Source organism: Vipera ursinii (assembly GCF_947247035.1).
Source record: "Vipera ursinii genome assembly, chromosome: 6".
Lineage (NCBI taxonomy): Eukaryota > Metazoa > Chordata > Lepidosauria > Squamata > Viperidae > Vipera > Vipera ursinii.
In genome coordinates, this window is record NC_139515.1 from 31,403,512 (window position 1) to 31,427,274 (window position 23,763).

Sequence of the window (23,763 nt, forward strand, 5' to 3'; positions counted from 1 at the left end):
AGCTGGAAATTAATGTCATATATGGTCAAAGTGTAACATGGAGGTTTCTGGAACATACCGGTATAGATTTAAACTGCAAGTAGAAAGGGCCCTCTGTGCAAGGGATAATGTTAAAAGCTCCTTTGGATCATGCTAAGCCCCTCAGTGACTACAAAGATGGGCTAAAATCATATATTTATTTTATATCCCACCTTTATTTTTATATATAACTCAAGACAGTAAGCATATCCAACACATCTCCCTCCTATTTTTCTCCACAACAACCATGTGAGGTGAGTAGAATTTAAAGTGACTAGACCAAGTTCACCCAGGTGGCTTTCATGGCCAAGGCAGGACTTCATCTTACTGACTCTTGCTTTCTAACCCAGTACCTTAACCTCTAAATCAAAAGGGCCTTTTATTTACTTATTACCTACTTTTGAAATATGTGTTGTATTGTGAACTACACACCTAGTAATCTCATATCATTAAAGCATCAAATAAATGTGATCCCATCTGGGTTTCAAGCCAGGGGTCAATGCATTAAGTAGGCAATCATGGTAGGCAGCTCTGCCATGCATAGACTCCAGATTATAGTTAAAAGCTTTGTAAAGCATCTCTATTCCTTCCACAAGAGCTCTGTGGTTGGGTATTCAAGGCAATTTATTTTATCCATCATCTTGTGTTGGGGAATAATAAAAAGAGCCTTAAGCAAAAACCCCAATACCGTAGCTATTGAGTCCATTCTAGCATGAATTAATTTTCTGAACCTTTGCAATTTTAAGATGTGGACTTCAACTCCCAGAATTCCCACGCTTGGGAATTCTGGGAGTTGAAGTCCACACATCTTAAAGTTGTCAAAGTTGAGAAACACTGTGCTAATTTACTTGGTTTCGTTTGAAGGCCTTAGAGGAACTTCGCCTCCTCACCGATTTATCCCATAAATCCTGGATAAGTACACAGGCTAAGCGCAAACAAGATACCATGCGATGCCACTTGCAACAAAAGGCATCATGATTGAAAGGGGATTCAAATATCCCGCTTTGGAAGAATAAGGAGTTTCTCTTTGCATCGCTATCGGCTCGTAAGTCTCGGAGGGAAAAAACTCCCCTTAAAGCACTACGCTTTCATGCTACTGTTACTGTTTCCGCCTTTCCGCTCAGCCCTCCAGCTCTGGATAAAGAGCGCTACCACGCGCTCAGGGGGGAAGAGCGTCGCGCGATTTGAACCTTCGCTCTTTCCGTACCCACCTGGAACACTGTGGAGGAAGCGCTAAAATGGCGGCGGGAGGGGAAGTTTTGGGAGGAAGTGGCGGATGGTGAGTTTCGAGGGAACCCGGGATATTAATCACGCGGGCGCCACAATTTAATCTTCGATTAGGACAGAGGCGGACGCGGAGGCTGCTGAGGGTGTTCAACCACTGCCTCTTCCGGCTACCATAGTTGGAATGTGCCTTGTATATGATTGGGGGGGGGGTTAGGGTTAGTGGTGGTGATTGCCCCACCGGACGTTGGAAAAAGGCCGTCGATTTCCCCTCTCAGCCTCCTGTCTCATCTAGCGGTTGCGTGCCCGCTAGATGAGACAGGAGGCTGAGAGGGCAAATCGACGGCCTTTTTTCCAACGTTGCCAGACTGTTTACCAGTAACAAATGGTCGCTCTGCTGTCGAGCGATGAACCCGGGTTGCCTGTGAGCCGTTAAGATACGTGTCCTGCCCACCCGCCACCCTGTAGATCCCATGCTGCCGTAACCCCGTTTCACAAGCTCTCTTACTTCGTTAGGAAATCGAAGTTTTCCTCCTATAGCATTAAATAGGAAACACGTTTGGTCGTTCTCCTGAATATCTCGCGCTGCATGTTCAAAGTGGGATGAAACTGATATGTCTAAAACGCCCAAGGCTTTAACGTGAATTGCTGGATCATTTGTGTGTAGAAATAATTAGGTTAGTTTCTTAAACGAATTTTTACTATCATTTAGGGCTGCTGGGACAAAGGAGCAGCAACAGCAGTCTGTCGAGTTTTGAAAGTAAAATATTATTGAGTTCACTTCTCTTCCTAATAAACCAAAGTGTATGGCTATATTTTTGCGTAGGAATGAGCATTTTTCATATTCCAGTTTAGCAGTTTGATCAGTACTGGTAGATTATTTAAGAAATTTCAAACTAGTCAAATCGACAGTTTTTTCCAGATTAGCTTAAACTTAAAATAAATTCAAGATAAATGTAAGATTAGTATATTTCTAATATTTTGAGGATGACGATTATCTGTAATTTTGCACACATGTTTTAGGTAGTTGACAGTTAAACTATGCTTTATTCTTTAATGATTTGAATAAGGAGCTACCTGTTTATGCTGGAAAATTAAGAAAATAATAACATCTTCATTTGAAACTCTAGGTAATAATTTTACAATGGATTTAGATGTTCTCCAATAAATCTATCAATTCCCTTTTTCTAGCCTATACAAAATTAAAACAAAACTGAAAAATAGTAGAAAATTCAATTGAGTAAAATTGCATTTACTCAAAAGTTTTCTTCCTTCTTAGGAAAAAAAAACTCCTATGTTCATGCTTCAGATTTCTTATCCTGCCAATCTGTAGATGCCAATACCAACTAAAATGAAATCTGGTGACACCCCCACCTCCCCAATAAACATGAGCATCTGCCATACTTGTACTGTATATAGCCATGTTCTAAAAAGCACAAGCCCAGGGCAGTAAATTAACTAATTATATATTAAAATTGGGGAGAGAGGAGCCAAGATGGTGGACAGGCAGCAAAGGCTGTAAAGAGCTACTCCAAAAGTAAAAATTTTCTTTTATTTTTATTTTAACTTTTTAACCACTTTTAACACTGCATTTTAACCTACCCATTTTTAACCTATTTTTAACCTATTTTAAAATCTGTTTTAACCCTTGGTTGACTTTTTATAATAGTCAAAGACTTTATAAAGGATACATACTGGAGAGGCTTCCATTGTTTTATGTACATTTTAACAACTCTACAAGCCAGGATTACCAAGAATGGGGAAAAGGAAAAGAGACAGCGTGTTCACTCAGCAGTACAGAGTTCTTCCAAGCCACTGAAGCAGCAGAAAATGGAAGATTTCACTGCAAATAGACAGTCTACTTCAGTAAGTAACTCATCTGTATGTGACTCATTGGAATGGGATTTACAAACTGAACTTGAAAGCAAACAGCATATATAGAACTTTCTGTTTCTCTCACAGAAAATAGCTCCCCTTCCTGGAATTCAGCACCCACTTTTCCTGCACAGGATGGGATAGTACCAAACAGTAAGGGAGAATGAAACAGATCTTTCCAGACAATGTTTGCTCACAGTTCAATCTGTAAATTCAATCTACGAACTTTTATTATCAATTGTCACAAATAAGGTTGACTGCTTGAAAGAGTCTTTTACAAAGTTTATCAGCAGTCAAACAAACATTGCAGAAGGACCCAGGAGAACACATAATGATAGACATGGGATGGCTAATGCAGAAATGGAAACTAAAATAGGCCCCTCTCTCCCTTCTATAAATGAGAGGAAAGAATATCCACAAAGAAAACAACACTCAATTAGATAGTTCTAGAGGTGACCATTATAACCTCAGTTTACAGACCAACCAGGTTACCTTGCAAATCTACAACAACAGAAGGAATAGAGGATGTTGGAGTGATAGAAAAGCTGTTAGGCAGTCTGTGAGCCAGCTGCTCCACTGCGAGTATACTCAGATTGATTTATTACATGCAGAGTGGCTGCCAGCAAGAAGGCAATGTATGCAGCTTTTGTTATCCTTCAAGCAGTCCATAATTCCCTCAATGCTTTTTAGAATGAAGCACTTCCTGAGCATTTTTCAGTATTTCCAATATGTGTCTTCCACTCAGGGAACCTGCACCCACTCCTAGTTCAGTCTCTCCATGAGGGAACTATTGCTTTAAATCCAAGCGGCAACAGACCTCATACTGATACGTTTGAAGCATGGGCAGCTGAATCAACCTTGAGAAAATAAGAGAAGTGATCCACAAACAGAGTACCCACAGTAATTGATTCTGCTGAGGGTGTGCCAGAAGAAATGTTGATAATATATTGCCAGAACCTGAGCTCGCTAATTACACAGACTGGATGATTTAAAAGAAGCATTGACAATAACTACTCAATATAATGCATCAAATAACAATTATTATAACTATCTTCCAACAAGTGCCCCTATGGAGAACTTGAACTGACTATATGAAGGCCAATGCAAGAAAAACACTTTAAACATCATGTCATGAAATGTAGCCAGGTGGTATCATTTCAGAGGCTTTAATCACTCTGATACTCTGAAAAGTAAGGATATTATATTGGTGCAAGAGACTTGGACTATTAATGATCTCCTGCTTAATGGCTATTATTCATATAAGCTGTAAGCAAGGCCAGGCAGAGGCCCTGGGAGACTGAAAGGAGGGCTGGGTATATTTATTTCTACCAACTTGCAAGCAGAGTTCACACTTATTACCCCTTTAAACCATTCAGCTATGGCCCTTCTCCTCAAGTGGGGCTCAGTCCTGCTACTGATAATGTTTATCTCCCTCCTTCACTAAAAAAGCTGAAACCACTGCTGTATGGCTGGAGTTGGAACACTACATTAATAAACATCTAATGGAACACCCAAATGCCAGAGTCCTACTACGAGAAGACTTTAATGCCAGATTGGGACCAGATGATTATACATTATTTATGAAACATAATCAATACCCATCACCGGAGGTCTCTGTACAAACCAACGCCCCCCCTCATACAACTTTCTAAAGACATTAGAGCTAACTATACTGGCCTCTGTCTTGCCAACTTGGCAAATGAATTTAACTTCATATCTAACGGCTCATGGCCTGGTGACTTATCGTTGCGAGTTTACATGCATGGCAGGGTCCAAAACTAGCACCATTGACTACATCTTAACTTCTATGGACTTAGTACATTATATAGAAAATTTTGAAGTCCTGCCTTACCTATAAAGTAATCATCTTCCTCTGTGTATATACATGAATCCCTTTATCAGGCAGATACCCTCCAAGGACCATTTTATCCCTGCAATCTCTACAGCTGGCCTAACAAGATGTCAGGTCAAATGGACCCAGCAACTTGATCAGAAGGTAAGGAGAGCCCTAACAGAGGATAATTTTCAAAAAAAGTCGTGCAGCCTCTACATCAGCCAACCCGACTCAAGATTTATTAGAACTATATAAAAGTTTAGTTTATGAGCTACAACCATTAGCACATGACTGAAATTTCTCAGTTAAGAGGTCCTGTACTACCTCCAAGCCATGGTTTGATAAGGATTGCGTAGAAGCCAAGAAAGCCCTTAACTTGGCATACAAGGAGTACAAAAGCAAGACTGGATATGGCAATAAAGCAATTCTTAAACAGTTACTTACACTTAAAAAACAATTCAAGCAATTGATTGCATTCAAGAAGAGAGAAGACACAAGGTCTTCCTGGGAACAGCTCATCGTGGCAGCAAAGCAAAAGAACTCCTTATTTTGGCGTCTAATAGCTTGCCACTGAAAGAGTCTATATCCCATTAGATTGTCATATATCTTCTATAACCTGGGAACTTCATTTTCAGAGAATGTATGAAGACCCCCTCCAGCAAGAGTACAAGGTCTATAATGAAGGATTTACCTGAGTGGTCTCCAGCTTCATAGTCTGAAATTAAATTCCTCATTAGCCAACTCAGGATCGGGAAGGCTCCAGGAGCTGACTTCATTTTGGCTGAATTACTAAAGAATAATATGGAGTGATGGATACCCATCCTGGCAGCGCTATTCACTTATATTGACTCCACCGGCCATGTCCCAGAGGATTGGGGGTTGGCAATTGTGGTCCCAATTTATAAAAAGGGAAAGAGAGACAACCCTGCCAACTACAGACCAATAAGTCTGCTAAATATAATCAGCAAACTATGCCAAACACCTTCGAGATAAACAAGTGGCTGGATCTTGAGAACCTGATTGCCGAAGAATAAGCCGGGTTTAGAGAGGGGAGAGGCACCATAGATCACTGCTTAGTTCATCATTTGATTGAAAAATATGCATCAGATAGACCTGTATCATTATACACTGCCTTTATGGATCTTAAGGCACCTTTTGTCATGGTTACAAGGACTAAGCTATGGGAGAAGCTGGAAGCTGCCTCAATTGATCACAGACTCCTCCATCTGTTACGTGCTTTACATACTAAAACATCCCTCAAGGTGAGGTGTAATATGCAAGGGTCTCTCGAGGTCAGTTGAAACTGAAAAGGGGGTTAAATAGGGGTGCATTTTGGCCCCCTTGCTCTTCAATTTTTACATAAATGATAAGGTAAAATGGCTAAATAATCCAAATTACCACCCCCAAAAAATAGGTGACTGAAGCACTGCTCTGCTGCTCTATGCAGATGACGCTGTGATTCTCTCCAGGATTCCAATTGGTCTTAAAAGAGCCTTGCAAGCCCTTGTCCAGTATTGTAAATATAATAAACTGGACATAAATTATGAGAAAACAAAGGTTATGGCTTTTGCAAAAAGGCCAAAATGGTACTCATGGTACCGTATTTTCCGGCGTATAAGACGACCCGGTGTATAAGACGACCCCTGACTTTTGAGAAGATTTTTAAGGTTTTTCGTCTTATACGCCGGAAAATACTTACATGCCAGTTGCCAAGTGTCCGACACAAGCCCGATTCAGATTCAGCCCCGTCTGATGCAAATGGTGCAAAGCCACGCACTCTTCCAGGCCAGACTCTGCAAACAGCACGCCAGAAGCTGCAACCTCCACGGGAACTCTGAGTCCCCGCCTTTCGGCAGCCTGCACGGCCAAGCGCATTTTGGCTTTGAGATAGCATTTGCAGACGGAGCAGCCGCCGCGTCTGGAGCCAAGCCCCGCCCAGGAGATGGTTGGCCAGGTGGGCCCGGAAGACGCGCTAGAGAGCTGGGCTTGGGGCGGCCATGCCGAGGCCGGCTGGCGAGGGCTGCTGCATGATCTGCGGGCAAGAGGGGCGCCAAGTACCGCTGTTCCGCACTCCGTGACCAGGCAAGCGATTCTTCCGGTCGGCGCAGGTCAGGTGGTGCCTCGGTAGGAGCAAAGGTGCTCCCTTCCTACTGTCTGTCACGGCCTATGGGCGCGACATTCAGCGGGTCCCCTCTTCGCAGCACGCCGCAGGGGCCTCACCCGTCTCCCCATGGACGTGCCTCCGTCGCTACAGGAGCCACCCCCGCCATCCCTGCACGCCACAGACGCAGGCCCACCTCGACTCATCGTGAGCCTGCCTTCCGTGTGTCGGCTGCTTCTTCCGACCGTCCAACGCCGCGTCTGTCCCTCCAGCGATCGCCGGCCTGGCTCGGAGGCAGGGGAGGCTTGCGAAGAGGCGGCTTCTCCCTCCCGTCCGAACCCCGCTGGCGACGGCGACAACGGCAGCTCAGCTCCATGCCGTTCCGTCCCCTCCCCCGATCCGATGAGTGATTGACACACCGACGCCTGGCAGCTGGCCAGCGCGCGCGCAGGACAACTCTGCCGGGTTTCGCCCGGTGCCAGTGGGCTCCGCGTCATCCTTGACCGGGACCGGACCCATCTGGGCTGCAGTGTCTAGACGTGGTGTGGGCTGGGAAGTTTGGCGGCGACATGCTGGCTGGGAGGCGGCTTCGGAGCGCGTTGCCGGGACCGCAGATCAGAGAGGTGAATAATATTTTCCGGCGTATAAGACGACCCCCCAACTTTTGAGACGATTTTCATGGGCTAAAAAGTCGTCTTATACGCTGGAAAATACGGTATTTAAATAGCCACAAAATAAAGCAGGTTTAAGTACCTTTAAGTACCTAGGGGTGGTCATCCATGCCACTGGCTCACAAAAAGCCCATGAAGAATACGCGGCTGCCTCTGGCCAACGATCAGCAAATGCCATTCTTAATTTTTTTCCACACAAAGGGAGGACACTATGCTCCAGCTGCAATTAAGCTCTTTCTGGCCAAGTCACTAGCACAGCTTCTCTACGGGACCTTGCTCGGAACCTCAGCTTTGTGTTTTACACCACTGGAAAGAGTTCAATCCAAATTTATCAGAACAATTCTCCAGATGCCGCACTGTGTCCCAAATGCACTTTTGCGTCTGGAGACAGGATTGATAAAGTCAAAGCAAGAATCTGTATAGCTTTCTTAAACATCTGGCTAAGGCTTAATTGCTTTCCGCAAGGCCTTGCTCCATTAATTCTCCAAAATAAATTCTCTTCATGGATCAAGGCAGTTGAGTCCAACCTTGCCAAACTAGGCTTTTTGTCAAGCTCAATTCTCAAATTGGACTACGACCAAGCAAAACAAACCTTGCGTCATAGGGTAGAGGACATCAAGAGGCAAGCCGACTTAGGTATAGCTCCACTGTTTCTGGCTCCAGACTCTATTAGATACGTGGTTACATCTGCCAGGTATCTTAGTCAGTTGGAGTCAGTAAACCACCGGAAAGCATTCTCGCTTGCACGGTGCCAAGTGTTTCCATTGGGCGTCCTGTACGGCAAGTATAAAAAGACACCACTGTCTGAAAAACTCTGCTCCTGTGGCTCAGGAGAGGTAAAGACCATTGGACACATACTCCTTTGGTGTTCCTTCTGCAGAGCCATTCAGAAAAACTATATCCTCCCCATAATTAAGAGGTATCCTGGTCATTCGGAAAGTTTATCTCCAGTGGCTGCTTAAGGATGAGCAGGCAGTGATCACGGCGCAGGTGGCTAGATTCTGTGCAGCAACATTGGGGATTTGCCAGAAACAATCATTTTAGATCTTTTTTAATAATCTTTTATAATTAATTTTATTACATGTTTTATCCAGTTTTAGACTATACTCAAATGTATTTTTATTGTCAGGTCAGTATGATTCAGTTTTTCTGAAGCTAGCTAGTTTTTGATAGCTAGTAAAACTAGCAGACCTTGGTCACCCATTGATTACACCATTAATTGTAATTTACTGCTATGTCCTCTTGTGATAGTTCTGTTTAGTTTTGTTTTATTGGCCTTTGGCTATAATAAATTGATTGATTGATTGATTGATTGATTGATTGATTGATATATAAAAATTAATTTGGCATAACAGGCATGTGCAATTTACAGAAGTCGGGACAGGTAGTTTCCAGAGTTGATTTTTAAGGTATAAGATGGATGTACAGAACAGGACTTAAAGGCCAGTTTACCTTTGAAAACCTTCATGCAATATTACTACAAGGTATAAGGCACCCAAAATTGCTCCACAAATTCCTTCCAAATATCGCAAAAACAATTTTAAAAATTTACCCTACATTTTTGGCTCTAATCAAGGGGCCTGGATGGTATAAAATTATGCTGATGAGCTACTGTATGATGCATATTTGCATCTTGTATTTTGTAAAATGAATTAATTTGCTATCAGTATACCTACTAATCATTTCTCATACATATGGAGTTACAAATACAGAGGTTTTTATTTTTCTGTGCTGCTTGACTTTACACTTTTGCAAGTTGGGTGGTCATATAAATACTTTAAATACGGTATATAAATAAATATCCCACACATTTTCTTGAGTGGAAATAAGACTAGGTTTGGGAAATGTATGGCAACTTTCCCATTTCATATATGGAAGAGTTTTTAAAAGAATAGCAAAACCAAAATAATGAGAGAAATGGCAAAATCAAAATATGAGGGAGAAAAATAGTAGAAATGAATGGAATCTCCAAATGTCCAGGAAAGACAAGGACCTAGCTTTGCCTGCTTCTAGTTCAACAACACTGCCTCTTTTCTTCAGTAAGAAATAAAAGTTGACTAATGAATCATGTCTACTTTGCAGAGTCAACATATAAAATAAATTCCCCTTTTGGATTCATATATTACTATATTAAGATTTTAATACTGCGTTGCCTACAATTATCTCTTATTGAAAAACAGTATGCAAGGATGCAGACTTAATGGATTTGTTTATGTGATACAATATATTATTAATGTGAAGTTATGTTTGTTTTTCAGACCTTCAGTAGTGACTGATAATTATAAATGAAACAATACTGCAAGACTGTTTTACATCATATTTCTTGGATGAAATTCAAACATATTCTGTAAAGTGGGTATAATCCCTACCAGTCTGCTTACATGTGTAGATCATTGCGTTACTGTGTTAGCCATTGTCTGTATGCAGCAATGACAAGTTTGGAAGAAGCAAATCGCGAAGTGAACATGCATTCCTCTGTCCGCTACCTCGGCTATTTGGCGAGAATGAATTTGTTAGCGGCGATATGTATGGGTCTTTATGTCAGGTGGGAAAAAACTGCAGATGCACTAATACTTATAATTTTTATCCTTGGATTATTTGTTCTTGGAATTGCAAGTATACTTTATTACTATTTTTCAATGGAAGCAGCAAGTTTAAGTCTCTCTAATCTTTGGTTTGGATTTTTACTTGGCCTTCTTTGTTTCCTGGATAATAATTCTTTTAAAAATGATGTAAAGGAAGAAGCAACAAAATATTTACTTCTTTCCTCCATAATTATAAGAATATTATATGCTTTGGTGCAGAGAATATGTGGCTGTGTTCATCATCAGCCCATTTTACTAACAACAGTGGAAGTACTTGAGCTGGTTGGATTTGCAATTGCCAGTACAACTATGCTGGTGGAGAAATCTATGAGTATTATTCTACTGATTGTGGCTTTAGCAATGCTGATTATTGATTTGAGGATGAAATCATTTTTGGCAATTCCAAATTTAGTAATTTTTGGAGTCCTTGCCTCTTTGTTATTTTTTCCATCCTTGCATATACCAACAAATCCATTTCCCTTGGGATATTTTTTTAGTTGCCTAATAGTTGATCCCCTTCTTGATGTTTACTTCAGCGGACTTTCAGTTACAGAACGTTGGAAACCTTATTTATATCGTGGTCGAATTTGCCGAAGATTCTCAGTCATTTTTGTTGGACTTATTGAACTGATTTATTTCATCCTCTCAGCACTTAAACTAGGTGATTTGGATCTCTGGTACTTTGTAATACCAGGATTTTCCATTTTTGGCATTTTCTGGATCATCTGTCACATCATTTTTCTTATAACTCTCTGGGGATTTCATACAAAACTTAATGACTGTCACAAAATATATTACACACACAGAGCAGAGAACAATAGCCTCGACAGAGTAATGGCATCTAAAGGAATGCGCCATTTTTGTTTAATTTCAGAGCAACTTGTCTTTTTCAGCCTCCTTGCAACAGCAGTTTTGGGTACAGTATGTTGGCAGGTAGGTTTTAATGTTTTTACAATCCTCTGTCAAACTTTTTTTAAAATATGTGTAGCAAAAGAGAGAGAAAACAATATAAAACAATTATCGTTAAGGCTTTTGACAAAAAATAAAAGCAGGATATAGTATTATGCCTTGAAATGGACCACCATACCCTGTTTATTTTATCTATTTGATTTTTATCTCACCTTTATTACTTTATAGGTAACTCAAGTTGGTAAACATGCTAAATACTCCTTTCTCCTGTTTTTCTTCACAAGATCTAAAATTTTCATTGGGCTAAAAAAAGGACAACCCTTTTTATTGTGAGGGCTGCATCTCATCATTTGACTGATGGGCAAGCAACAGATTTGGTGACATATAAAAGTGCTGAAACTTTTCAGCTGATGGAAAGGGATGTTCAGGGGATAGATTTAAAATTTTTATATTTACACCCATTTATTTTAATTTGTTCAGCTACATTTGTAGATGTACATTAATTATTATATTTGGTGCTAGTTCATGCCTGCAATAAGGATTGAGATGAGTTATTTAAGATGTAAATAAGTCTGTTTCATTTTCCATGTGCCTTTTATTCACTGGCATCATTAGTTGCTGCCCTAAAAGTAAAGAACATGGAGTTCATATATTGAGCTTTCATGGTATATTCACATTATGATTTACCTTACAAGTTCTTTTACAAAATACTGAATAACAGAGTTGGAAGGGACCTTGGAGGTCTTCTGGTCCAACCCCCTACTTAAGCAGGAGACCCTGTACCATTTTAGACAAATGGTTGTCCAATCCATTCTTAAAAGCCTCTAGTGTTGGAGCACCCACAATTTCTGAAGGCAAGCTGTTCCACTGGTTGATTGTTCTTACTATCAGGAAATTTCTCCTTAGTTCTAGGTTGCTTCTCTCTTTGTTCAGTTTCCATCCATTGCTTCTTGTCTTGTCTTCTGGTGCTTTGGAAGACAGGTTGACCCCCTCTTGTTTGTGGCAGCCCCTCAAATATTGGATTTTCCTAATCAGTTTTGAGAGAGAAAGAAACATTTAACAACAGCATTGTTGGAAGTGGTAGTAGAGGGGTATGTTATTCCTCTCTGAAGAGCTATTGCTACAAAATCTCCATGCTTAATTACAGAATGATCCTTTGTCACAAGATATGACCAAAGTCTGTCTTTTTTTTAAAGTAAGTTATTTTCATTTCTGTTTGTTTTTACATACCACCTGTGAATGTCACTGTTCTTGTCTTACCTCCTTTATTTTCCTCTAACAAGACAGGAAATACCTTTTAGTTCTATCAGTTTGTCTAACTGGGATAGTTGAAGTTATACTAATTTTAGTTTCTCCTTGAAAGATAGAAGATCTGTAAACCAAGTTGTCTTCAGAGCAAGCTTGATAGTTAATTCTTTCTCTAATTTAGGTTTCTCTGTTCTTTTCATCATAACCTGCCCCCCCTCAATTCGCTTTTAGTCACTAAATCGTAATTAAAACCATCTAACCATGGTTTCTATTAATTTCCTTATTTTTAGCATTACTTCATTATATTTATAAGGGCTAAGACAGGTGAGGCTGGCACTAATAGTTTTAAGCTAGGGAGAATTGTTATATAAATGTATTGCAGTTCCATCAAGAAACAGAACAAGCGTCAGTTAACTCAGCTGGGTGACAAGAAAAAAAAGAGTGTATGCTTCTTTCCACTTTTTCCACTGGAATTGTTCATTAATTAACTTAAATTATTATTTCATGAAAATGCATATTTATGTAAGAAATATTACTTTTAAAAATCAGAAATATAAAATATAGGGCTTATGTAAATATTTGGCTGAGTCTGTACATATACTGTATTTAATAAACATGTACAGCTATATTTTTGTTAACATTGTAGTGCATACTATTGAACACTTTAGGAGGTGAGGTTAGGATCAAATTCAGAATTAGCATTGTTAAGATTACAGTATATTGCATTTGAATCATGTTTAAAATATTGTGATTTTAAATGTTCTGTATTTTCATTCACCTTTGCAAACTGATAAACTGTAATCATATGCATTCAATTCTTACAACAAATTCATTTATTGTAGAAATCCAATGGAATCTTCATGAGTGTTTTTTTAATTGTCTTATCCCTTGAATCTATGGCTCATGGGTTGTTTCATGAACTAGGAAGTTGTTTGGGAGGCACATGTGTTGGCTATGCAGTTGTGATCCCTACCAGTTTTTGCAGGTAAGTGTTAATGCAAATACATGTTATTTAATACATAGTATTGCAGTAATCTAATTATGCTAATTTATCTGTTAGATTTGCATTTTTGTCTTTTACTTATCCTAATCTGAGAAGTTGCATATGTCATATTTAAGGAATCCATGGTAATGTGTTGATTTAAAACAGATGTTAATTGCTTTTTGTTCTGAATGAAATCCTTCCTAACAGCAAGTTTAATTCATATTTTTTATAAAAGAAACATCATTCTAAATGAAGTTCTATCACTATTATTTCTTTTTTTTGGAAAACATCTGCTCACACCAATTTGGTATTTACTTGCTTTCTACAATAGTTTTGGATCTGGAAAGTTTGTAACTGTCAGTCAGTGCTTCATGTGGCATCTCATCTGTTTGGGAGGTGAATGGGTTGGAGAGAAGTGATGAATGAGCCTAGATATACGGAAAAGATTCTAATAACCCCTTGAATTTTCTGTCAACTAAAAATTCTTCTAGAATTCTAAGTCATAGAATAATTGGTGCTCATGTATTTCTGCTGATTACAGCTAGATTTTCTTGAAATGTTTATTAATGTCTGAGCAAAACCATTTCACATGTTTGCATGTTCATCTTTACCAAGGTCTGCCTCTTTAGAAATATCAGAAAGCAGATTGATATTCATAGTTAGCATGTCATTGAGAAGTAGGACTATGTTTAAAAACTGTGTCCGTTGCATATGCTATCAATGAGACAGAACTCTTCAGTGGTTTAGGCTACTAATTTAAGCCATTTATAATTGAACATTCTTGTTTTAAAGTGTATGCAATTACAGTGGTGAATTATTTCATAATACATTAGACACTAAAGCAACTTATAATAAGTTATATTCATTACAGCTTTCAATTTTTCTTCTATTTCCTTCAGTCCTGATGGCCAACCAATATTGCTTCCACCTGAGCATGTGCAAGAGCTAAATTTGAGGTCAACAGGCATGCTTAATGCTATCCAAAGGTTTTTTGTGTATCATATGATTGAGACCTATGGCTGTGATTATTCCACAAGCGGACTTTCATTTGACACATTACATTCTAAACTAAAGTCATTTCTTGAACTTCGGACATCAGATGGACCTAGGCATGATACTTATATATTATACTACAGTGGACATTCTCACAGCTCTGGGGAGTGGGCACTAGCAGGTAAGTATTAAATATTTATCAAATTTATATATTGCCCATCTCACTGTTTAAGTGACTCTCAGCCGTTTATAAGTAAAAAAAACATACCGTATATACTTGAGTATAAGCCGAATTTTTCAGCCCACTTTTTGGGCTGAAAAATTCCACTTCGGCTTATACTCCAGTCAACAAAAAAAAACTTACCGAGGACTTGTGCGCGGCCGAGGCTTTGGTGCTTCCGGGATCGCCCGCACCTCTCCCAAGCCACCGCCGTCCGAGACCTGCCGAAGTTTGGGGAGGTTTGGGGAGGTGCGCGCGCACCTCCCCAAACTCCGCGCCTTGCCTGCCTGCTTCTTTCCGCAGCGGAAAGAAGCAGGCAGGCAGGGCGCGGAGGAACGGAGACTTGCCGACGTTTGGGGAGGTTTGGGCGTCTCCCCAAACCTCGGCAGGTCTCCGTTCCTCCGCGCAGACCTGCCGACGTTTGGGGAGGTTTGGGCGCCTCCCCAAACCTCCCCAAACCTCGGCAGGTCTCCGTTCCTCCTGCCGACCTTTGGGGAGGTTTGGGCGCCTCCCCAAACCTCCCCAAACCTCGGCAGGTCTCCGTTCCTCCTGCCGACCTTTGGGGAGGTTTGGGCGCCTCCCCAAACCTCCCCAAACCTCGGCAGGTCTCCGTTCCTCCTGCCGACCTTTGGGGAGGTTTGGGCGCCTCCCCAAACCTCGGCAGGTCTCCGTTCCTCCGCGCAGACCTGCCGACGTTTGGGAAGGTTTGGGCGCCTCCCCAAACCTCCCCAGGTCTCCGTTCCTGTTTGGGGAGGTTTGGGCGCCTCCCCAAACCTCCCCACACCTCGGCAGGTCTCCGTTCCTGTTTGGGGAGGTTTGGGCGCCTCCCCAAACCTCCCCAAACCTCGGCAGGTCTCCGTTCCTCCGCGCAGACCTGCCGACCTTTGGGGAGGTTTGGGCGCCTCCCCAAACGTCCCCAAACCTCGGCAGGTCTCCGTTCCTGTTTGGGGAGGTTTGGGCGCCTCCCCAAACCTCCCCAAACCTCGGCAGGTCTCCGTTCCTCCGCGCAGACCTGCCGACGTTTGGGGAGGTTTGGGCGCCTCCCCAAACGTCCCCAAACCTCGGCAGGTCTCCGTTCCTCCGCGCAGACCTGCCGACCTTTGGGGAGGTTTGGGCGCCTCCCCAAACGTCCCCAAACCTCGGCAGGTCTCCGTTCCTGTTTGGGGAGGTTTGGGCGCCTCCCCAAACGTCCCCAAACCTCGACAGGTCTCCGTTCCTCCGCGCAGACCTGCCGACCTTTGGGGAGGTTTGGGCGCCTCCCCAAACGTCCCCAAACCTCGGCAGGTCTCCGTTCCTGTTTGGGGAGGTTTGGGCGCCTCCCCAAACCTCCCCAAACCTCGGCAGGTCTCCGTTCCTCCGCGCAGACCTGCCGACCTTTGGGGAGGTTTGGGCGCCTCCCCAAACGTCCCCAAACCTCGGCAGGTCTCCGTTCCTGTTTGGGGAGGTTTGGGCGCCTCCCCAAACGTCCCCAAACCTCGGCAGGTCTCCGTTCCTCCGCGCAGACCTGCCGACCTTTGGGGAGGTTTGGGCGCCTCCCCAAAGGTCCCCAAACCTCGGCAGGTCTCCGTTCCTGTTTGGGGAGGTTTGGGCACCTCCCCAAACCTCCCCAAACCTCGGCAGGTCTCCGTTCCTCCGTGCAGACCTGCCGACCTTTGGGGAGGTTTGGGCGCCTCCCCAAACGTCCCCAAACCTCGGCAGGTCTCCGTTCCTGTTTGGGGAGGTTTGGGCGCCTCCCCAAACGTCCCCAAACGTCGGGAGGTCTCCGTTCTTCCGCGCAGACCTGCCGACCTTTGGGGAGGTTTGGGCGCCTCCCCAAACGTCCCCAAACCTCGGCAGGTCTCCGTTCCTGTTTGGGGAGGTTTGGGCGCCTCCCCAAACCTCCCCAAACCTCGGCAGGTCTCCGTTCCTGTTTGGGGAGGTTTGGGCGCCTCCCCAAACCTCGGCAGGTCTCCGTTCCTCCGCGCAGACCTGCCGACCTTTGGGGAGGTTTGGGCGCCTCCCCAAACGTCCCCAAACCTCGGCAGGTCTCCGTTCCTGTTTGGGGAGGTTTGGGCGCCTCCCCAAACGTCCCCAAACCTCGGCAGGTCTCCGTTCCTGTTTGGGGAGGTTTGGGCGCCTCCCCAAACGTCCCCAAACGTCGGGAGGTCTCCGTTCTTCCGCGCAGACCTGCCGACCTTTGGGGAGGTTTGGGCGCCTCCCCAAACGTCCCCAAACCTCGGCAGGTCTCCGTTCCTGTTTGGGGAGGTTTGGGCGCCTCCCCAAACCTCCCCAAACCTCGGCAGGTCTCCGTTCCTGTTTGGGGAGGTTTGGGCGCCTCCCCAAACCTCGGCAGGTCTCCGTTCCTCCGCGCAGACCTGCCGACCTTTGGGGAGGTTTGGGCGCCTCCCCAAACGTCCCCAAACCTCGGCAGGTCTCCGTTCCTGTTTGGGGAGGTTTGGGCGCCTCCCCAAACGTCCCCAAACCTCGGCAGGTCTCCGTTCCTCCGCGCAGACCTGCCGACCTTTGGGGAGGTTTGGGCGCCTCCCCAAACGTCCCCAAACCTCGGCAGGTCTCCGTTCCTGTTTGGGGAGGTTTGGGCGCCTCCCCAAACCTCCCCAAACCTCGGCAGGTCTCCGTTCCTCCGCGCAGACCTGCCGACGTTTGGGGAGGTTTGGGCGCCTCCCCAAACCTCCCCAAACCTCGGCAGGTCTCCGTTCCTGTTTGGGGAGGTTTGGGCGCCTCCCCAAACCTCCCCAAACCTCGGCAGGTCTCCGTTCTTCCTGCCGAACTTTGGGGAGGTTTGGGCGCCTCCCCAAACCTCCCCAAACCTCGGCAGGTCTGCGCGGAGGAACGGAGACCTGCCGAGGTTTGGGGACGTTTGGGGAGGCGCCCAAAAGTCCCCAAACAGGAACGGAGACTTGCCGAGGTTTGGGGACGTTTGGGGAGGCGCCCAAACCTCCCCAAAGGTCGGCAGGTCTGCGCGGAGGAACGGAGACCTGCCGAGGTTTGGGGACGTTTGGGGAGGCGCCCAAACCTCCCCAAACAGGAACGGAGACCTGCCGAGGTTTGGGGACGTTTGGGGAGGCGCCCAAACCTCCCCAAAGGTCGGCAGGTCTGCGCGGAGGAACGGAGACCTGCCGAGGTTTGGGGAGGTTTGGGGAGGCGCCCAAACCTCCCCAAACAGGAACGGAGACCTGCCGAGGTTTGGGGAGGTTTGGGGAGGCGCCCAAACCTCCCCAAACAGGAACGGAGACCTGCCGAGGTTTGGGGACGTTTGGGGAGGCGCCCAAACCTCCCCAAAGGTCGGCAGGTCTGCACGGAGGAACGGAGACCTGCCGAGGTTTGGGGAGGCGCCCAAACCTCCCCAAACAGGAACGGAGACCTGCCGAGGTTTGGGGACGTTTGGGGAGGCGCCCAAACCTCCCCAAAGGTCGGCAGGTCTGCGCGGAGGAACGGAGACCTGCCGAGGTTTGGGGACGTTTGGGGAGGCGCCCAAACCTCCCCAAACAGGAACGGAGACCTGCCGAGGTTTGGGGACGTTTGGGGAGGCGCCCAAACCTCCCCAAAGGTCGGCAGGTCTGCGCGGAGGAACGGAGACCTGCCGAGGTTTGGGGACGTTTGGGGAGGCGCCCAAACCTCCCCAAACAGGAACGGAGACCTGCCGAGGTTTGGGGACGTTTGGGGAGGCGCCCAAACCTCCCCAAAGGTCGGCAGGTCTGCGCGGAGGAACGGAGACCTGCCGAGGTTTGGGGAGGTTTGGGGAGGCGCCCAAACCTCCCCAAACAGGAACGGAGACCTGCCGAGGTTTGGGGACGTTTGGGGAGGCGCCCAAACCTCCCCAAACAGGAACGGAGACCTGCCGAGGTTTGGGGACGTTTGGGGAGGCGCCCAAACCTCCCCAAAGGTCGGCAGGTCTGCACGGAGGAACGGAGACCTGCCGAGGTTTGGGGAGGTTTGGGGAGGCGCCCAAACCTCCCCAAACAGGAACGGAGACCTGCCGAGGTTTGGGGACGTTTGGGGAGGCGCCCAAACCTCCCCAAAGGTCGGCAGGTCTGCGCGGAGGAACGGAGACCTGCCGAGGCTTGGGGAGGTTTGGGGAGGCGCCCAAACCTCCCCAAACAGGAATGGAGACCTGCCGAGGTTTGGGGAGGTTTGGGGAGGCGCCCAAACCTCCCCAAACAGGAACGGAGACCTGCCGAGGTTTGGGGACGTTTGGGGAGGCGCCCAAACCTCCCCAAAGGTCGGCAGGTCTGCGCGGAGGAACGGAGACCTGCCGAGGTTTGGGGACGTTTGGGGAGGCGCCCAAACCTCCCCAAACAGGAACGGAGACCTGCCGAGGTTTGGGGACGTTTGGGGAGGCGCCCAAACCTCCCCAAAGGTCGGCAGGTCTGCGCGGAGGAACGGAGACCTGCCGAGGTTTGGGGAGGTTTGGGGAGGCGCCCAAACCTCCCCAAAGGTCGGCAGGAGGAACGGAGACCTGCCGAGGTTTGGGGAGGTGCCCAAACCTCCCCAAAGGTCGGCAGGAGGAACGGAGACCTGCCGACGAGCCGCGGCTACACAGGGTATTCCTGTGTATTCAGGCTTGCAAAATGGCGGATCGAGCCTCTGCTGGCGGCAGAGGCTTGCAGAACGGTGGATCGGCTTATACTCGAGTCAATAACTTTTTCCAGTTTTGGGGGGTGAAATTGGGGGTCTCGGCTTATACTCGAGTCGGCTTATACTCAAGTATATACGGTAAAACCTGTAAAATCCCAACAGAAATAGATGAAGTTAAAAAGATGGGGAGAGTGCACTCAAGCCACCAACCACCCCTGGTGTTGTGTGCCACTCTTGGATCCCCATGCCAGTTGACAAAAGCCAGGTCTTAACATTCTTCTGGAATATTGTGTTTCTTTCATTTATACACGTTTACAGCTCATTTATGCTGTCACTTTCAAGGAAAATTTTAGTAATCTGTAGTAAGGCTAAACTATTTTTTAAAAATGCAGTATGTTGGAATATTATTTTCAAATTGGTAAAGCAGCCATGTTTTTGCCATAGTTCCACAAACTGTTTTAAAAGCTGCCCTGGCACACTCTGCAAGGATGTGCATAACATCTACTGGGGAACTTAAAAGCTACTTATAAAGTAGTGCATTCACACATATTTGGAAACTGCTGGAAGCAGTTTTGAAAACAGCCATGTGAAATATGGCAAAAGAATGCAGTGGTTTTAATGATTCAGAGGTGCTTCATTTGTACACTCATGCATTGTAAAGCCCCTATTCTTGGCAAGATATTTGGTAGTTTGCCTTTGTCTTCTTCTTAGAACTGAGAGAGAATGACTGGCCCAAAGTGACTCAGCTGGTTTCATGCCTAAGGCAGAACTAGAACTTACTAGCCTGATGCCTTAACCCAGGGGTGTTGCCAGCCCACAGGCCGGATGCATCATAGCAAAACTGTGCCCATCCCATTGTCAGCAATGCCAAAAAAAGTTGCGATACGTTGCAATACATCATGTGACATTGCAAGTTTGACACCCCCGCCTTAACCACTACACCAAACTGGCTTTTACTTATATAAAACTCATTGAAGCAGATTCATTTTTTCTCAGGATCATGCAGTTGCTCTCCATTGTTACAGCATAATCTTTGAAAAAGGCAAATATTTTCCTTGAACATCACAATATTTTTTTATTAAAGAAAATAAACAAGAACTACAATAAGAAAATAAATATTAGTGACATTGTTTGTGGGAACAGTTTTTTATCTTATATGGAAAAAACTAATAATGCAGTTCCCCAGCTTTTTTAATATAGCAGAACATAAGAGAATTTGATAAAAAAGGCATGCTTTCATTATCAGACATAACATGTCTGATATATTTTGGTTCTTAGCATTTAATAATCTTTTCTGTAAATTTGTCCAGCTTTGATCTCAGGCTGGTCTTCTTACAGGTTTTGACTATTCCGCTTCATACCTTCTGAAGGCCTTCTGAAATGTTTTCTTCACCACCATTCCCACTCAGGTTCAGGTTTCTTTTGTCAGACTATTGTGTAGGCTGTAGCGCTTCATCCTGTCTCCCAAGGTCATTGCCATATGCTGTTACATCCTTCCTATCTTATTTTCATGTCATGAGTCTTATCCTACATTAAAGGAACATTGTGAAATTGCACCCTCAACATACTGAAATTAAAATTATACTCATATGGACAGGTGGTACTAAGAGAGTTCTAACGTCTGAGTTTTCCATTATATTTACCTATATTTTACTTGGCAGTAATTCATTGTCTTGATTCTTCCTTTACCATAAACATTCTTATCTCTAATAATTACCTTAGTAATTAGCTGTGGAGTTTTGCGATTCTCTTCTGTGGATAAAATACCAATAAGATATGATAACAGTGAAAATCTAAATCTAGTTAGTATTCAAAATAATTCCATAACAGCAGTGTAATGCATTTGAGTAGTTTAATAATGTTGTTTCACTGTGGTAGATTGGTAGGTATACAGTAATATGAAAAATAAACAGCTAAGCAGTTATGTATAAGCCATGAGCTGCAAAATGGTTTGAAAAGTTGAACTTATTGGCTGAATAAACTCAAAGTTTAGATCACAAAACATTTTGGCAGTATTAGAAGTGTGTGCTGAACTGTTACATTTATGAATCTGCATATATGAAAAGATTAATATCCTCAAGTGGATAAAATGAAAGAAGCAAATAGAAATGTTCTTACATACATAGCTGTAAGGTCCTGCCTCAACAGTTCCCTCAAGAAAGCAGAACTCTTGAAACAAGCAGCATTTCAAAAGGAACTTTTATTAAGAGACAGTGAATGCAGAGAAAGCAAGCAGGATCTGAAATTCCCACACAAAAATGTTAGGTTAAATCCCACTCTTCAAAACCCCTCCCAACTGCCCAATCTACAGGGAGCCAATCCAGAGGTATGAATGTGTTATGAGAACTCCGAGCTGAGAAGGTGATAAGAGCTTGTTCTTAGACGCCTCAATCTCATTTCCCTGGAGCTGAGGGAAAACAGATGGCCCCAGGCTCATCGCTCCCCCTCTCATTCCCCAAAAGATACATCAAAGCAAAAGAGGAACAAAGCACAAATGGATACATCACAGGAAAATTCCAAGGTTTCCCCCTTCTGCCAGAATGGCAGCATCCCAATAGGCATCTATGGGGACCTGACATGCTGCCCCCCCTAAAAGAAGGAGAAATCCACCTGGAGCAAATACAAAACAATAAAGGAGAGAGAAGAGAGGGATATAGTTAGTTTATTTGGATAGAGAGCATGAAATCATTTAAGCAGTCTAGGCTCTACTCTTTTCTTATCTGCCTGTGCCTTGTAGTCTGCTGACTTTGTCTAAAGCTTTGTGAACCACTAGCCAAGTATTCTTTAATTGACCAATCCACTCCATTAGTGAGGGGTGGTGGGTGCTCTGGCTGGCAACTCAGGCATTTGAAAGTCTGTCCCATGGCAACTTGGAAAGGAGTGAAGCCAGTGCCGTTGTGTATAGTGTTATTAGAAGTGACTTCAGCAAATAGCAAGAGGTCAGTCCAGTTGTCTTGTTGGTAGTTAATAAAGCATCTGAAGTATTGTTCTAGTACTAAGTTCATTTGTTCTGTCCCCCCATTCGTTTGAGGATGGTGACTAGAACTCAGGGTCTGGTCTGTCCCCAAGAGGTCCAAAAATGCCCTCCAGAACTTTGAAGTTAATTGAACCCCTCTATCAGAGATTATGCAACTGGGGCCTTATGTAAGTGATATACATGGTGAAGGAACAGTTTTGCTAAAGCTTCGGCAGTAGGGATCTTCTGGCATGGGATAAAGTGGGCCTGTTTTGAAAATAGGTCACTAACCACCCAAATGACTGTGTTTCAAATGCTTTCTCGCAGTTCTATCATAAAATCAATAGAAACCTCTCTCCAGGGTGCTGAAGGCTCTGTCACTGGCTGCAGGAGGCTGGGCGTTTTCCCTTGCCTCTGTTTGGCTGCTGTGCAGGTAGGGCAGCTAGCTACATAGCTCTCGTTGTCTTTCTTTAGGAACGACTGCCAAAAGAGGTGCAGAGTCTTTACGAACCCAAAGTGCCCTGCCAGTTTCAAATCATGGCATGTTTGTACTGTTTTCAGTTTGGCTGGGACATATAGTTTTTCTCCTACCCAGGTTAACTGTTACTACATGGAGCAGAGGTTCTTGTGGTTGAGGAACCACTCATCTTTCTCTAGGGCTTGTTTGAAAGCCAGAGTAGCAGCATTATCTAGTGGCGATCCACCTTTTGCTTGCGCCCTCGTGTTTACTCGAGGTGCTAATTGCTGTGCTGGGAGCAAAGGCTTTACCACTTCTGATTTGGCACTGTTCTATTATGGAAGCTTTGACAGGGCATCAGCTAGGAAGTTTTTCCCCCCTGATATGTAACAGAGGGTGATTAAAATGTTGAAAGTGTTGGGCAACTGTGCTTGCTTAGGGGACAATTTTTGGGGGTTTTTCAGAATCTCTAGATTTTTGTGGTCATTCCAAACTTGGAAAGGGATTTTACTCCCTTTCAGAAAGTGCCACCAGTCGAGGAGGGCCCACCTAACTGCATAGGCCTCTTTTTCCCACACTTCCCAATGTTGCTCAGTTTCTGTTAATTTTTTCGTTTTGTAGGCACAAGGTTGCAGTTGCCCCTTCTCATTCTCTTGTAGCAGTACGGTCCCCATGGCTAGGTCGCTGGCATCAGCTTGTCCAGTCCTTTCAGGCTCTTGATGCCTTAGCACTGGTTCAGTGGACAAAAGTCTTTTTAGCTTTTTGAATGAGGCTTGGTATTCCATAATCCATTTTAATGGCTGACTAGGTTTCAGTTTATCCATCCCCTTTGTTTTCAGCAAGTTGGTGATGGGGAGTGCAATTTGCTCAAAGGATGGGATAAATTGCCTGTAAACATTTGCAAAGCCAAGGAAACTTTGCTGTTGCTTCCTGGTGTGAGAAGGTGCCCATTCTAGCATAGTCCACACTTTTTCCGGATCCATTTCCACCCCTTCGTGAGAAATCCAGTAGCCTAAGTAGTCAACTTTCTCTTTGTGAAATTCACACTTGGAAAGTTTAGCATACAGTTTGGCAGCACAGAGCTTTTTTTGGACCGCTGTGACCAATTTTAT

General features: G+C 44.6%; 1 protein-coding gene across 8 annotated transcripts in view; it reads left to right on the forward strand.

Moving 5' to 3' along the window:
• Window positions 1-1,244: 1,244 nt before the first annotated feature.
• The window catches only part of TMEM168 (transmembrane protein 168), a 39,272-nt gene continuing 16,753 nt past the window's right edge, over window positions 1,245-23,763 (forward strand). Inside the window, exons 1-6 of one of the 8 annotated variants that reach the window (XM_083366685.1) lie at window positions 1,245-1,297; window positions 2,984-3,108; window positions 5,020-5,113; window positions 9,982-11,241; window positions 13,308-13,450; window positions 14,350-14,624. In XM_083366685.1, coding sequence (XP_083222811.1) covers window positions 10,105-11,241; window positions 13,308-13,450; window positions 14,350-14,624 — 1,555 coding nt within the window. In that variant the 5' untranslated portion in view covers window positions 1,245-1,297; window positions 2,984-3,108; window positions 5,020-5,113; window positions 9,982-10,104. Of the gene's footprint in view, window positions 1,298-2,861; window positions 3,109-5,019; window positions 5,114-9,326; window positions 12,413-13,307; window positions 13,451-14,349; window positions 14,625-23,763 lie in introns of those variants that run through there. The other 7 variants (XM_083366686.1, XM_083366687.1, XM_083366688.1 and 4 more) reach the window with 7 other exon arrangements.